Genomic DNA, 16,909 nt, shown 5'->3' with positions numbered 1-16,909 from the left:
GATCTATTCGCCACCGAAGAGAACGCACAATGTCATCAGTTCTGCTCGTTGGAATTTCCAAGGCGACGCTTTTCGTCGCGAGTGGAGTTGCGGTCCATTGTACGCCTTTCCGCCTATACCTCTTGTAGGAGAATAGGGTCTGCAATCCTATGATCACCCAGATTTTTTGCTTTTTGCTGCACTGGTTTACGACTTTCCCTGGCTGTGGGCCTGCTAATCAGACCCACAGCCTAGCTGTTCTCTCTATCCAAATTGTACTCAGGTACTGAATTGGCACTGGGCCCTCTCCAAGTCCCTGTACCCAGGGCTGAGGTGTACCCAGAAGTCTCCCAGGGGCTGAAGCATGTATTATGCCACCCCTGGGCTGACTAACTAAACTGACACAACTGGCTGCACGACAGCTGGGGCAAGGTGGTGTACTCACCCTTTGCTTTAGATATAGTATCCCTATATCTAACCCTAAAATGGACACACAGATCTCCTATCAGTCACTCCTATGGCAGGCCTTAACAATCCTGAAGGCAGAGTGCTTGGAATCGTGTGAGATGGTGCTCTGGCATGAGCTGAGCCTGTCTGCGGCTTTCGGGATCCATCCCCTGGCCGTTTCCATGATATCGCATACCATATACTCTTAAGTGCATTATAATCCTCGCGGTTATATGCCAACTCTGGTATCGCTTTATCAAAACATGTCGAGTAAGGTGTCATACGACTTGGAATACTAACCCCTCGCCAATTCTGGCGACGGGGTTAGCATTCCACCCTTCTAGAGGGACACGACATGTATGTAACCCCTAACCCCGGTTAAAGTCAGACATAGCCTCAGCTCCACCAAATGGATGCTGCCACCGGGACACAAGTCTGCCCTCCTGCTGCTGGGAGTCCTCCCAGAGCGGGAGGCAAGGACAAAGGGTTTCCTGCCAGGGGCGGTGCCAGCACCGTCCCAGACAGGGTTTTGTGTATTCCAGGTAGGCAGGGCTACAGAGGAAGGTGACTGCAAGTGGCACCCCGGTGCTCACTGTGCATAGGCCGGCTGAAACCAGTTCCAGGGGCACTCCAGCCCCTGGCCTGGGGAAAGCCCGCCAAGGAAGTGGGTGTAACCACCCCCCTCCTGGTCCCACCCCTAGGGCAGGACTTAGTCGCGTGCCAGCCCCCTTTTTACAGGATAAAGGTAGGAACTGGCCCCCTTCCAAATCAGATCATCTTTGAATCCTGAAACTACTTTCCACGAAAGGAACTCAAGACTTCTTCCTAAGATTTCTCCCTTGTGACTAAGGAGTAGTCACCCTGCATCCGCAGGCACCATCTTAAGAACACTGCGGTCTGCTGCACGTCTCTCCTCCGGATCAAGACTGCCCAGCTCGACGAGAACCGGCTTCCCTGGCCCCTCTGACCTCTACCTACATCATCAGTCACGCTGAGATTCGTGGGTGCGACGAGACCTCGAGGGACCGGCCATCGCCAAGACTGCACGACTTCTGCACAGCAAGCCCACCGAGTAATTTCCTGGTGAGTGCTTTGGGGTCCGAGAAGCCCCCACCCTGAGCAGCTCCAGCACCGAAGAGCAGCCCCCCAGCATCTCCACGATCGGCGTGGGGCCCTTCTGCTTTCTGCTGCTCACCGCGTTGTTTGGCTACTAGCCCGCTGGCTTGTGGCCTTCTGAACGACGCCCGACGACAACACTGCTGCTGGTCTGGTTGCTCCAGACTGGCCCTTGCTTCCCTCCATCGGAGAAGTACCCTGGACCCTCCTGGTCCGGCTAAGACGCCATTTTAGGTCCACCGCGTGGGCCTTGCATTTGCCAAGACTTGTTGCCCAATCCTGGGTCCAGCGACGTCGACAGCAAGAACCTTCGTGGGACAGCTCGCACCTCCATCCTGGTCGCCGACAACGCCTCCTGGTCCGAGAGACTGCAGAGCCCAGCAGCGCCCACTCACCTGACTGCGGTGACTTCGCCCGGTGCCATCCTGGTGCCCACTTAATCAGAACTGCTAAATCTCCTGAGGCGGAAGCCGGGAGACGACTGATTTTAAAAATTGTTATTTCTGTGTCACTTTAAAAATTACTTGTATTTTTAACTGCGCACTCACCTGGCTGGCACCTGTGCAGCGGGCTTGAGACACGCCAAACAGCGACCCCTTCGCTGCACCGATTTACAAACAAACAAACATTTGGACGCCATTCACGGCGAGGAACTGAGGCCACGCCCACTCTCAGGCCACGCCCACCCGCCACAGCATAAAAGCGCGAATAACAGCGCTAAGTAATCAGAACTGCTAAATCTCCTGAGGCGGAAGCCGGGAGACGACCGATTTTAAAAATTGTTATTTCTGTGTCACTTTAAAAATTACTTGTATTTTTAACTGCGCACTCACCTGGCTGGCACCTGTGCAGCGGGCTTGAGACACGCCAAACAGCGACCCCTTCGCTGCACCGATTTACAAACAAACAAACATTTGGACGCCATTCACGGCGAGGAACTGAGGCCACGCCCACTCTCAGGCCACGCCCACCCGCCACAGCATAAAAGCGCGAATAACAGCGCTAAGTAATCAGAACTGCTAAATCTCCTGAGGCGGAAGCCGGGAGACGACCGATTTTAAAAATTGTTATTTCTGTGTCACTTTAAAAATTACTTGTATTTTTAACTGCGCACTCACCTGGCTGGCACCTGTGCAGCGGGCTTGAGACACGCCAAACAGCGACCCCTTCGCTGCACCGATTTACAAACAAACAAACATTTGGACGCCATTCACGGCGAGGAACTGAGGCCACGCCCACTCTCAGGCCACGCCCATCCGCCCCCTTTCCACCCATAAAAATGTGCAACCACCGGACGCGCAGCGGACGGGCGCAGCGGGCGCGCCGTCAGCGCGCCGAAGGCGCGCCAAAGGCAAGCCTGTCTGGGCCCGTCCGGGCCCAGCCGGCCTTAGGCCCTGTCACTCTGGCCGTGGCAGCTCCTAACAACTTGACCTACACCCGGGCTGACCTGCTAGCCTTGAACACCAACAAACATCCCTCCTGCTCGCGCATCCTAACCGGAGACACGCAATTCTCCTCCTGTGACCGCTGTAACCCGGGCAGTCAGACCGTGGCATCAAAGGGTTTGTACCTAGGCCTACTTAACTGCAGGTCTCTTGTGAAACATGCACAAGAAGTGAACCTCCTAATTATCAACAATGCCATAGATATTCTGTTTTTAACAGAAACCTGGCTTACCTCCAGTAGTGGCCCAGACATCGTTTCAGCACTCCCCCCCGGGTACGTTATGTGCTCACAGAACAGACCAGAAGGTAGGGGAGGTGGACTTGCAATAATCTTCAAAGACACCTTCACCTGCAGAACGTCTGATGGCAACATCAAGGGTTATGAAAGCTGCCACTATACCATTACAATCTCCCCTGTCACCTCGATATCAGGAACGTTGATATACCGCCCACCAGGCAACTTAGGGGATTTTTCGACCAAAATTGCTGACCAGACCTCCGTTAAATGTACGTCTACCACTAACTACCTATTATTAGGAGACTTGAATGTACATTTTCTGGATCCAGACGACAAACTGGCCAATGAACTACTCCAGGATCTCACCTCAATGGGCCTAGACCTTAAAAACCCACAGGCTACCCACGAAAAAGGGCAACTGCTTGATCCCATTCTTTCTAATATCCCCAACCTCAGATCCCTTGACCATATCCCCCTTCCCTGGACGGACCACTTTTTGGTTCCCTTAGTATGGGACATTATTACTGTACCCCCGCCACCCCCAAAAATCAGAATGTATTCCAGACAATGGCAGAAATTGGAACCAGACGTCTGGGCAGCCAAACTCCGAGAAAATGTTCCTCATCCCCCCAATAACACCATAGTAGGGGAAAAAAAATTCAGTACCTGGATTACCCAATCGCTCGACGCCATCCTGCCCAAAACCCACTCTCTTAGACATATCAAGAGAGTTAATCCCTCACCCTGGTACACCCCGGAACTCAATCTGCTGCGTAAGGCTTGCAAAAGAAACGAACGAATCTGGAGGAAGGAAAAAACCGAGGAACGGAAAGAAGCATTCCGCGCCGCGGTAAAATCCTACAAAAAAGAGCTCCGTAGCATTAAAACTAGTTTCTACGAGGACAGAATTAAAAACGCGGCCTGTTCAGCTCATGAAACCTATATAGTTCTAAAAGAACTACTCCACGCCCCCGACCCCCCACTCAAACCCCTCGATCCCAAAGCAGCTGAAACCAAATGTCAAAAATTAGCCACTTTTTTCGACGAGAAGATTAAAAATATTCTTCTAACCATACCCCCCCCCGAACAGGACCCCACACAGCCGGATCCTATCATCACTATCGCCAATCCTCAACTGCCGCCAGCCCTCCAACCCTCCCTGGACATTTTCGGTCCCGTAACAACGGAAGAAGTAGGAACCACGATGGCCGCAATTAAAAGTGGTTCTCCCCTTGATCCTGCCCCCCTCCGTTTTCTAAAAAAAGTGTCAAGCACCATCATCCCCCCCCTCACGGCCCTGATCAATTCCTCTTTCTCGGAGGGCATTGTCCCCCCCAGCTGGAAAGCGGCAGCAGTCAAAGGCCTGCTGAAAAAACCCTCTTTAGACCCGGAGGACTTCGCCAACTACAGGCCCATATCCCTTCTCCCTGGAAACAGCAAGATCGCAGAGAAGCTGGTAAATAAACAACTATCACTTTACCTAGAAAGTAACAACCTCCTAGCTGCCTCCCAGACAGGATTTCGTCCAGGGCAGGGCACTGACATCGCCCTCTTGACAGCAGTGGAGAAGGCCAGAAGCATTCTGGACACAGGAGGATCAGTGGCAGTGATCCTCCTAGACCTCAGTGCGGCCTTCGACACTGTAGACCATCCCACCCTAATCCACCGACTGGGAGAGATCGGATTAAAGGGTCTGGCCCTGAAATGGCTAGAATCCTTTTTGACTGGACGCTCCTTCCAGGTGCGGGAAAACGACAGCTGCTCATCCATCATCCCCCTCCGGTGTGGAGTGCCACAGGGCTCATCTCTGAGCCCCACACTTTTCAACGTGTACATGGCCCCACTGGAGAAGAGGGTTAGCTCGTTCGGCGTGTCAGTCATCAACTACGCCGACGACACTCAGCTGGTCGTTACCCTTTCCCATCCTCACCACGCCCCTTCCGACCTCCACAGTTGCCTTTCCGAAGTCCACCGATGGATGAATCTCTCCTCCTTAAAATTGAACGGGTCCAAGACCGAGATCCTCCTGATGGGCCACAATGGGCCCTCTTTACCATCTCACCTTTGGCCCAGGTGCCTGGGGGACCCTCCCGCACCCAAGGAAGAGGTCAAGAGCCTTGGTGTGTGGATCGAGAAAGACATGAGTTTCAAAACCCAGGCAAAGAGAACCGCAGGGACATGCTTTGGACTACTCAGAGCCTGCAGGAAGATCTTTCCCCTGCTCCCAGAGACCGCAAGGAGGCTCCTCATCCAGGGTCTAATCCTGGCAAGATTAGACTACTGTAACGCTATATACTTGGGGGCCCCTGAAGCCACCTTGAACTCACTGCAGAAAGTCCAAAATGCCGCAGCCCGTCTACTCACGGGCACACCTGGAAGATCCTCCGCCAGGCCGGCCCTTAAATCTCTCCACTGGCTCCCAGTCAGAGAAAGGGTCTTGTTCAAAGCCCTCTGTCTGGCCCATAAAACACTCAACAACAACGGTCCCCCTCTCCTGAAAGAACTTTTAATCCCATACAAAGCAGAGAGGGATCTCCGGTCCAATGCAGAAAACCTCATTACAGTCCCTAGAGTGAGAAAAGCCAAGACCGGTGGCCGTCGCTTCTCGGTTCACCCGGCGAAACGATGGAACCAGCTACCCCGAAAACTTAGGACAGAACCGAACTATCTTCAGTTCAGAAAGACCTTAAAGACCTTCCTTTTCCCGTAAATATAATCCTACTAGTTGGCCAAATCCCCTGGAGAAGCAGTTTAGCGCTGGGATGCTCTTCGGAGTTACTACGCGCTTTACAAAACCATTAAATAAATAAATAATAATCACTGGCTAGTGATTCAAGAACTTGGTCCCCTCTGCTTTCAGGTTTCCTTCTTCCTTGATCCAGGCTTGGATCCATCGAACTTTCCTTCACTGGTCGCCTGCCAGCAACTTCCTTCTTCCAGGCTCCTGGTCCGGCAACGAGATTCCCGACGTCTTTTCAGACCTATGCAGCTGCAGCCCCTGGGCTAGGTAACTTCGGCACTTCGGTGTCCCAGCATAGCCTCACTATCCAAGGGTCAGGATCCACTGTCGTTTTCTCCCTACCAGGTCGGGTTCGCCCGTGAACACTAACTTTGCCTTTACTAGCTTCCATAGACTTTGTCCCGCATCCCGCGTGAGAGTGCACACTCTGCACCCGAGTCCCCTAGGTCTCCTAGAAGTAATCTAACGATTCTATAGTCAAGTCCTAGCGATTCCAAAGCCTATTAGTACTGTACTTACCTGCTAGTAATTTCGCATTCCACTTTTAGAGTATATGGTTTTTCGTGCCCCTCGGGCATTTGTGTATAACGTGCTAACTTAAGTATTTTCATAAGAGTTTTGTTGTGTGCTTAGCACCCTGTCCTCATAAAGAGTACATGGTTGTTGTGATTCTAATAAATACATTGTTTATTTTCATAACACTTGTGTGGTGTCCTTTCACTGGGTGTTCAAGGGGTAATGTGATGGTAAAACAGCTGGCTTAACACGCCCTCTAGAGTCTTAGCCTTAGACTGCTCGTATCCATGCTACTAGGATAGCTGGTCTATAAGGTTGACTTACAACCAATCATCAATAAGGGTTGTTTGGACTGATATATAGTGATCACTAGAATAGTGAACACTGCACATCAGGCCAACTTCTCACACCTCTTCTCCCCAGAGTGCTGAAGAAGATTCGGCGCGACCGGGCCCAAGTCATCCTTGTGGCTCCAGATTGGGCACGAAGAGAATGGTATCCAGAGCTACTCAGCATGGCGTTTGATCCCCCGATCCGACTGCCTCTTCTGGAGGATCTTCTGTCTCAGCAGCAAGGGATGGTCCTCCACCCGAACCTGTCCAGCCTCCACCTCCATGCGTGGAGATTGAGCGGCAACAGTTGACAGCTTTCGATCTTCCTCCCGAAGTCTGTGATGTCATTCTGGCAGCCAGGCGTCCCTCACCTAAGACAGTATACGCCTGCAGGTGGAACAAATTTGTGGCATGGTGCACAGCAAAGGCTGTGGATCCCCTCTCTTTCCCCTCTTTCTGAGGTCCTCTGTTCTCTCTATTGTTGGCAGGGCTCTGCTCTGGGCACTATCGAAGGTTATCTTTCGGCCATCTCCCCCTTTCTACGGCTTCCAGGTAAGACTTCTCTTTTTAAGTCCCCGGTTGTTTCCTCCCGTGCCGTTCATAATGCCTCAATTGGACTTATACCTTGTATTGACATATCTGATGTGCGCTCCCTTTGAGCCCCTTCATAACTGTCCTTTGCGTCTTCTCACTCTAAAGACAGCTTTTCTGGTAGCTATCACCTCTGCCAGAAGAGTGAGTGAGCTCCAGGCTCTTTCTTCCAAACCTCCTTTCCTGTCTGTTCATCCGGACATGGTGGTTTTAATTACCCGTCCTTCTGTCTTGCCAAAGGTTGTCACGCCCTTCCACATCGGGCAGCCCATCCCTTTGCCCACCTTTTTACCACCGCCGCATCCTTCAAAAGAGGAAGAGAGGCTCCACTGTCTGGACCCAAAACATGCGCTCTCGTTCAATCTGAAGCGCAGACAACAGTTCCGGGTGGATGACCAACTCTTTGTTGGCTACGTGGGTGCCAAAAAAGGTCGGGCCGTGCACAAACAAACCATCTCTCAGTGGGTTGTTCTGTGCATAAAAGCATGTTACTCGTTGGCCAAGGAGGAGCCTCCTGTGGGTCTGCGTGCCCATTCTACCAGGGCTACCGCAGCCGCTACTGCCTTGGGATGCGGTCTACCAGGGCTACCGCAGCCGCTACTGCCTTGGGAAGCGACGTACCCTTGCTGGACATTTGTCAGGCAGCTACGTGTGGGCTTTGCTGCACACGTTTACCAAGCATTACTGCCTTGAAAGTCAAGTCCGGAGAGACGGCTTCTTTGGCCGTTCTGTTCTCCGTGACTTTCTGGTATGATCTTGTTCGCAGACCCAACACCGGGGTTGGTATTGCTGGAGTATCTATTCTAAGGTAAGGAATCTATCACTAATGTGTCTCTTTCAGATGCATAAGTTACTACTTGTGTAACGATATATCGGTTTGAGACATTAGTTAGAACTGATTTCTAGGGTTACAGTCATCCCTTTCAAGGCCCTAGTTTCATGGCACCAGTGGTCAGTTTCTTGCATTGCTCTGCGTTCCTGGCGCGGAAAGTTGTGTACAGAACTGACGTCAGCATGCATGGGTGGCGCCTAAGTAGTCTCCGTGATGTCATCTCGGCGCTTACGACGCCAGCGACGGATGCGGAGCCGCATGACGCCACCTACCGACGCACAGGGGTACTGCTGACGAAAAACTTTCGTATCCATTCTGACGCCTGGGGATATTCTAAGGCAGTGTTTCCCAAACTGTGGTCCGCGGACCCCCAGGGGTCCCTGACACATTCCCAGGGGGTCCGCAGACAGCAGTTTTAAAAGCACTGCAAAGTATCTTGTTTAATTAGCAGTTTTCAAAGAACAATAAAAGTGTCAGATAACGCCAGTGATTAATGTCCCTGCTGGAGAGAGGAGAGTTTTTTTCTGGTGGCAGCTTTGACTTATCCAATGTAGCACAGAAGGGTAACATGCCTACTGCAAGGAAGTGTACCATGAATTTTAAGAAACAGTATTTTATATGCATAGGTCAGTGGGTTACTGCTTTTGTCACAGGGATTCTTTTGTTACTCTGCAGTTCATAAGTGACAGTCGTAATCTAGCAAATAGACCTATAAACTGTCTTCAAAGAGCTGCTTGCAGACTGTAAGGTACAAGTTAGTTAATTATGTTTTTTTCCCAGTCTTTCATTATCCTGATGCTGCTAAAAAGGTTTCTTTGGGTGGAAATATATTTTTATTGTTAAAGTCATTGCTAACCATTGTGTTATTTTCTGAATCCTGGGTTTGTGCTTCTCCAGAACAAGCACTCTTTAAAAATGCTACCAGTATGAATGACGTGAATTCTACACCTCGTAGTCCCCTTTGCCTTATGTAACATTTTCTATACACTGATTTACATGTATGATTCACTGTCTCTATATGTGTGTGATGTAAAGTGCTCTGACATCACTACAATGGTATGAGGGATGCTGTAAAAAAGGAAATAATCAATCAATCATTGCATTTGTAAAGCGCCCTACTCACCCGTGGGGGTCTCAAGGCGCCTGGGGGGGGGGGGTCAGTTCTCAAAAAGCCAGCTCTTGAGCTGCCTTCTGAAGGAGAGGTGGTCCTGTGTGGCGCGCAGGTGGCTGGGGAGAGAGTTCCAGGTCTTCGCTGCCAGGTAGGAGAAGGATCTGCCCTGGCGGTGGCCCTGTGGATGCACGTGACAGAGCGGGGCTATGGAGAGATGAGAAGCACTGTTGGAGGGTGATAGTGGGGGAATCATTGAAGAACCCCCAGAAAGATTGTCGTATTCTGGTGCATAGTCAGGTCTTCATTTACTATTTTTTAAAAGCTACTACAATTCAATATATAATGATATGTGCTGTAGACTGCACCATTGTTTCCTAAATTGCTTGGGGGGAGAGCTACCCTAAGTCCCCTTTGTAGTGGTCAGGCTCACTCACTGCACTCAGTATGGGGACTGGTCTGAAATCATTTGCCAAGGGCTGCTTTGGGTTACCAGTCTGGCCCTGGCAGGAGCAGGGGCCTCGTACAGCGAAATAAAGCCAACCCTTGAAAAGTTAGTCACGGAGACGCAGCACCAACCTTCCCATTAACTTTTTTTGTGTTCTTGCAAATTCTTTCAATATAAAATACAACAGAAGTTACGAAGAGTTTCGTTAGCCTCCTTGGCTTAACAACACACTCCGCCACTTCAGAAACGCAGGGCTGCACCATATTAACAAGAATATGGTGCAGCCCTGCGTTTCCCCTGCGCTGGCTCTACACTTAACAGGGGAAGATTTTTTATGTACAGGAAGGTCCCCCTTCTTGCACATAAACAATCTTGAAGTATCGTTTTGTCACTTCTATGTGTGCTGCTTAATGCAGCACACATGAAAGTTATAAAATGGCATTTTGTTTTTAAAGATTGTTGAGGTGCAGGAATGGTCACCTTCCTGAAGATAAACAATCCAAGGCGTTTTGCAAAATCGAGTAGAAATGAAGCATTTCTCCTGTTAAGACCCGGTTGTCCCTGGTCTCAATTTTGGCTCGGCCTCCCATTTATGCTGCCCTTGTAAATAGGGGGCAGCGTCAAAATCAATGGGTGTTGCAGGGGAAATGCCCACGCAACACCCTTTGCCCACCCTTTAACGCTAAGCATTGGAGGAAAGGGAGTCTTATTTACAAGGCAGCGTTAAGCCACGTTAAGTGGCTTAACGCTGCCTTGTAAATAAGGCGAAGCCCCTATCCCCACGGGAACGCCGCACAAAGTGATTTTCCACGGTGATAGGGGCTTGTAAATATTTTCCTAAAATCATTAGTAATTCGAGTATTTGTTTTGTGTGCAAACGGGTGTTGATTTTTTTCGAATGACTCTTTTAATGTTTGAAATTTAAATCCTACAAATTGCTTGGGGGTCCCCGGCTTCCAGTGGTGACTCATTGGGGGTCCTCAGGAGTCAAAAGTTTGGGAACCACTGTTCTAAGGTAAGGAATCTATCACTAACTAATGTCTCTTCCAGATATATCGTTACACAAGTAGTAACTTGTGCTTAGTGCATAAAGCCATTCAGTTTTACAAAACACAGTTTGTTACTCTGGCTAACCAAATGTCTGCACTTCTGTTGCACCTTTGCTCTGCTCTAATTTTATTTTCTATTGTTTATTTTTTAGCCCAAAACAGACGGCCAATCTCCTGGAAGAGTCCTCATTGAAAACCTGTGCATGAAAGCCGTGAATCAATCAATAGGTATAATGCCGTTTTTCTTTGTTGAGAGTTAAAACTGGAGGTCAAACAGTTTTGTGGAGTTTGCGCTCATGATTACGAATCTCATTTGGTAAACACCACAGAAATAATTGTCTCAAATTTTTGTGTCAGCAGCATTTGCTTGCCTCTTGAACAGAAAACATAAGGATTAATTAATGGCAATAATAATTGCAAAATGATGCAAACAGTCTGGTTGCTCAGTATAAAAACTTTCATTCCTCTGTCTGACTATTTGATTTTGATGGTTTCTTGGCAGGTCGAGCCATTCGTCATCGAGGTGACTATGCAAGCATTGTGCTATTGGATAACCGATATTCTCGCCCTTCCATCTATAGGAAGTTACCAGAGTGGATTAGGGGTAGTACACAGATCAAAACTGCTTTTGGACCAGCGTTTGCAGCCATTCGAAAGGTAAGCTTAACATCACTGCTCTCTAACCTGACCCATGGTATAAGGGATTTCTGTGGATTTTACTAGCTTTTGTGATTAAAAAATCTAGAATTTATTAAAGACATGGAAGCTTATATTATACACAACTCCCCATCATGTAGCAAATAATGAATGTAGAACACTGGGCTCTGCTGTCTCTACCAAGATTAAACCTGATGTTCTGTGCTTAATCTTTTTTATGTGATTTGTTCTTTGTTGTAATTAGTTTTCTCCCCAATTGATCTACTCTGTTTTTAAAACATTTTTAATAGATGAAAACACCCAGAAAGAAGCTCCTAAAGCAAGATAAAACTAACACTATTAAGAAACATCTAAATGGAGCATGGGTTACCATCCTTCAGTTCAAAGGTTGATGCTGACCATAAAGTCAGCACTAAGTGCTGAGAGATAGAGCTTCAAACTATACTGCTAATTGCTTGAGAAGAATAGCATTTTCCATATATTTGTTGGCACTGTGGAGTGAACACAAGATTGGGTCTCAGTTCTCTGAGACTAAATTGGCCTGAACTCTGACTCTCCAAGTGCAACCTATAACTGAGCTCCTTGCACATACCTTTTCTTTTGGTAGTATTACTTTAAAAGATGATGCCTCCTCTGGTCCTTTTCCGAACTTTCTTGTGATTCAGGCACTACTAAAAAGAAAACCCCTAATTAGGTCCTGAATCCATTTCTGGGGCAACTCCTATGGTGGTCAGTGTTCATATGCTTATTCCCAATATGCAGTTTGCCTTTCTAATAGAGACTTTCAATCACATATAGATTCCTTACGATAGAATATTCCCCAGATATCAGACTGGATCCGGAAAATCTTGAGCAATACCTCTGCGCGCTGGTAGGTGGCGTCGGCGGCTCTGGGTCAGCATCCGCGTTGGAAGTGACATGCGCGGAGCCTACATAGGAGCCATCCTGGTGTGCTGACATCAGTCCCTTTCCATGCCAATAAGTTTCACATATATTTGATTATTGCTCAGTTAACTAAAAGCATTGCTAACAAAACTTAAGAAATAACAAATATTACAGTATCACGGATTGTCATAGCATTATTTGCAATTCAACTGGAATAACAGAACATCACTATTGAGAGAATTCCCTGCATAGATGACAAGTGTCAAAGATCTTAGCAGAAAAAAGTAATGAAACAGAAAGCACATTCCTGATATAATTGATTTACCCAATTTAAAATTTTGCCAGTTCCCAAGGTGCAGTCTGCTGTGATTAACGCTTCACCTTTCGCCTGGCTAGAGGATTTGAAAGATGTGCAGTGGATACAAAAACGCTTTGGTCGGGGACATAAAAAGTCAAAGATGGATAGCCACTGCGAAAGTCAAGTAAGGAGCATAGTGCCCAAATAAAGTGCATCCTTAGACAGATCTTCCATGCTTATGTGACCCCTGCGAAGGTGAAATGGTGCCCCTAAAATGTGCCAAAGGTACGAAAATACTTGGCTTGGGGGCGTGCCACGTCAAAGATGGTAAGCCACCACTAAGTCCAAGTAAAGTGCATGTTTCCCAAATAAAGTCTGTAGTAAGACAGATCTTCCAAACTGGCCTTTACGCAGATACATTTTTGCCCCTAGAACTAGAAGAGCAGTTGGGCCAGTTCCGCTGCACTCGCCCGGAGGTCTTTAAGATACAGGAAGATATCATCAGCGTATAGGGACACAGAATGAATAACTCGACCAATCGGGATCCCATCATGAACTATTATGTGGCGGATATATTATGCAAGTGTTTCCACCACTAACACAAAAATTAGCGGGGACAGGGGGGCAGACTTTTCGGGTACAGCGGAATATCTTATAGGATCATCAGTACTGTTATGTTATGTTAATTTAGTCTTTTATAGCGCGCAGCTACTCCATAGAGTGTCCCGGCGCTTTTATTGAAAGCCTGTAGCAGAATAACACAACACAGTAAAACAAAACAGACCCAGCAGAAAAGAAAAAGAACGTACTAAAGGGCGAAAAGCCAAGTTTTAAGGCCCTTCCTAAACGTCAGCAAATTAGAAGTGCTGCGTAATGCCAAGGGCAAAGTATTCCAAAGCTGTGGTGCCAGCAACCTAAAAGAGCGACCTCCAATGCGGGCCCTTTTTACTCGAGGAACCACAGCAAGGAACAATGATTCAGATCTCAGAGATCGGGCCGGATGGTAGAAGGCAAGCCTCCTTTGGAGATTTTTTGCTCCCGAAGCGTGGAGAGCCTTGTGGGCCAGGCTCAAGGCCTTAAAAACTATCCGCTTCCGGATAGGCAGCCAGTGAAGCGACTGCAAAAGGCCGGAGACTCTGGCTCCCCTATAGAGGCCAAAAATGGCCTGCGCAGCCGAGTTCTGGACCACCTGCAGCCGTTGCAGGAGATACTCCGGCAGGCCAAGATATAGGACGTTGGAGTAGTCCAGTCTTGAACCAATCAAGGCCTGCACCGTGGCCTTCCTATGATCTTCTGAGAGCAAAGGAAGGAACTTACGGAGCATCCTGAGGAGGCCAAAGCACGTGCCCGTGAGACCAAGGATCTGAGATCTTAACGTCAGACCATTATCGATCTTGATCCCCAGATTCTTTGCTAGCTTAGACGAGCGCGCTGGAGGAAACATATTAACAGGCCACCATTCCTGCCAATCTGGGTCAGATGGACAGCCAAAAAAGAGTACCTCAGATTTGTCTGAGTTGCACTTGAGGCTGTTAAGCTGGAACCATTTAAAAACTGCCCCAAGGCACCCACGGATACTCTCTCCATCAAAATCTTCTCCTTTCCCGCACGTAAAGAGGAGCTGGGTATCGTCGGCATAAGATACGATCTGGGCCCGAAAGACTCCGCCAATGCCGCCAGAGGGGTCATAAAGATGTTGAAAAGAGTCGGGCTCAACACAGAACCCTGCGGGACTCCGACTCCCAAAGGTGGCATCACGGCAGAGCTAGGTGAGGCCCAGACCGTTTGTCGACGGCCAGCCAAGAAAGATCTAAACCAGCTGAGCACCGTCCCCCTCAGACCGATCTCATAAAGTCTCGCGAGGAGACCCTCATGGGGGACGGTGTCAAAGGCCGCCGACAAATCAATTGTCTGTTCCCCAAGAAAGTACTTCCTGTTCTGCACAGATTCATGTGCTGACTTTCATTCCATCTCCAAGATCTGCACTGGTCTTTTCTCCAGCAACGTCAGAGGTCAAGCCTTTACCGACTCTAGTGTCCAAACTTGAGCCAAATCAGCTTAAACCCTGACAAAGGTTTCCCTTGACTACCTTCCCGTTCACCTAGTCCCTGTACGTTGATTCAGACAAAACTCTTCCACAATGCCTTTCTAAAAAAGCTTTATCCCTTTTGTGGCTCAGACTCTGATCATCCTGATAATGACAATAGGAATGGTTTCCCCTTATTATATTTACTCTGACTTGTAGGAGGCCAGTGGGATGAATACCTCTCCGGGCAAAGGGTTGGTTTTGCCCTCTGTTCCGCCAACAGAGTAGAGTGCATCATATGCTATAGTGACTAGACGTGCACCTGAGGCTCCAGACCTACAGCTACCTTCAGTTACAAGTCAGGAGAAATGTACTTACGAAGGTTTTGCACCCTGGCCATTTGTAATCTGATCCCTTACTTCCATTTAATGACGTTTTGACACCCTTATGGACACCTGTGTGAAGCCTTGCTCTTGCCTAACTGTGAACAGTCATCTGGCCAAGCTCCAATTGACCTGCTCTGGGTAATCCAGATTTTTTTTTATCTGACTACTGAAAGCATGGTGCGCCAAACTTAACCAGCAAAGTCAATCCAAATGCGTTCCGCACACCCAATCCAGACAGAAAGTCAAAAAGTATTAAGGTGTGTTTAGGAAGAGAATGCACTCTTCTACCAGCTTCGCACTGAAGTCAAAAATGCGAACTGCCTGTTAGGTTATCATCACACACCCTCCGGGACCTGGCCCGTGAGATCTTGCCTACGGTCCTGGAGGGGCATCATGCCTCTTTACCATTAAACCATTAAAGACTGTCATTATGCCGCAAAATATATCATTAGGGCTGGCCTTGAAACCACAGACTGCTTGGGGTGTGCTGGACTCTAGTGTGGTGCTCTGCCACCATGCGGAAATGCGTTCCACTGGGTTTTCTGGTCACATGCCGGCGTCTCTAATAGTTATGCATTTTGATGGGCCTTGCTTCTCTGTGGACTGGTATACAGGCAGCGCCAGACCCCGCCAACGCAGCAGCAGTCATCCTAGTGCTTTTGTTGGAAACAGCACTTTCTGGTTGGCTGAAGAAATGCCCTTAGCCAGGCAGAACCTCCCGCTTCCCTCAAGTGAGGATAATTACACTTACTGTATAACCTGAACATACCCTTGGGTGGCTTGGCACTGTGCAGTCAGGCTTAGCTCAGAGGTAATGTGTAAAGCAAAGGCACAGCAATCACTCGCAATAAATACACTGAGCATCACAAAAGGAGACTTCACACAGGATGTATGTAAATAACTTTTGTATTCAACACACATATTCATTCATTATAACATGAATATCCGGTACTTTAGGATATAAAACACATTTTACTAGCAGTACTAGACCCATTCGTATTGTTATGATATCAATAGTATGCACACTGTGAACAATTCCTAATCTAACCCTCTTGTCCCCCCCCAGAGAGAGAGATAGAGCACCCTTATGTGGTGCGACACTAGGTCCACCAAGGTATACAGGCAGCGCCAGACCCCGCCAACGCAGCAGCAGTCATCCTAGTGCTTTTGTTGGAAACAGCACTTTCTGGTTGGCTGAAGAAATGCCCTTAGCCAGGCAGAACCTCCCGCTTCCCTCAAGTGAGGATAATTACACTTACTGTATAACCTGAACATACCCTTGGGTGGCTTGGCACTGTGCAGTCAGGCTTAGCTCAGAGGTAATGTGTAAAGCAAAGGCACAGCAATCACTCGCAATAAATACACTGAGCATCACAAAAGGAGACTTCACACAGGATGTATGTAAATAACTTTTGTATTCAACACACATATTCATTCATTATAACATGAATATCGGGTACTTTAGGATATAAAACACATTTTACTAGCAGTACTAGACCCATTCGTATTGTTATGATATCAATAGTATGCACACTGTGAACAATTCCTAATCTAACCCTCTTGTCCCCCCCCCAGAGAGAGAGATAGAGCACCCTTATGTGGTGCGACACTAGGTCCACCAAGGCCCTCCCTAGCAATTCTGATAAAACAATCCCATGCAGTTATAGGGTACATCTCCCTTTCTACTACCTGGCGCCAAGATGTCTTCGGGAGGGGCCAGGTTTGGAGAGTGCAGTAAGTCTACCGCGATGAGGGTCTAAGGGAAACAACCGATGCATGGGGACTAACACAGGGGAGCCTTTCGGTAGGAGTAGGC

General features: G+C 48.4%; 1 protein-coding gene across 3 annotated transcripts in view; it reads left to right on the top strand.

Moving 5' to 3' along the window:
- The window catches only part of DDX11 (DEAD/H-box helicase 11), a 471,297-nt gene that overhangs the window by 397,455 nt on the left and 56,933 nt on the right, over positions 1-16,909 (top strand). For 2 of the 3 annotated variants that reach the window (XM_078673722.1, XM_078673721.1), the window contains exons 25-26: positions 10,994-11,069; positions 11,344-11,498. In XM_078673722.1, the coding sequence (XP_078529848.1) occupies positions 10,994-11,069; positions 11,344-11,498 (231 nt within the window). The remainder of the gene's footprint in view (positions 1-10,993; positions 11,070-11,343; positions 11,499-16,909) is intronic. The other variant, XM_078673723.1, reaches the window with a different exon arrangement.

Source organism: Lissotriton helveticus, chromosome 1_1 (genome assembly GCF_964261635.1).
Source record: "Lissotriton helveticus chromosome 1_1, aLisHel1.1, whole genome shotgun sequence".
Lineage (NCBI taxonomy): Eukaryota > Metazoa > Chordata > Amphibia > Caudata > Salamandridae > Lissotriton > Lissotriton helveticus.
Note: the sequence above shows the minus strand (reverse complement) of the source record. Positions and strands in the feature narration are given on the sequence as shown.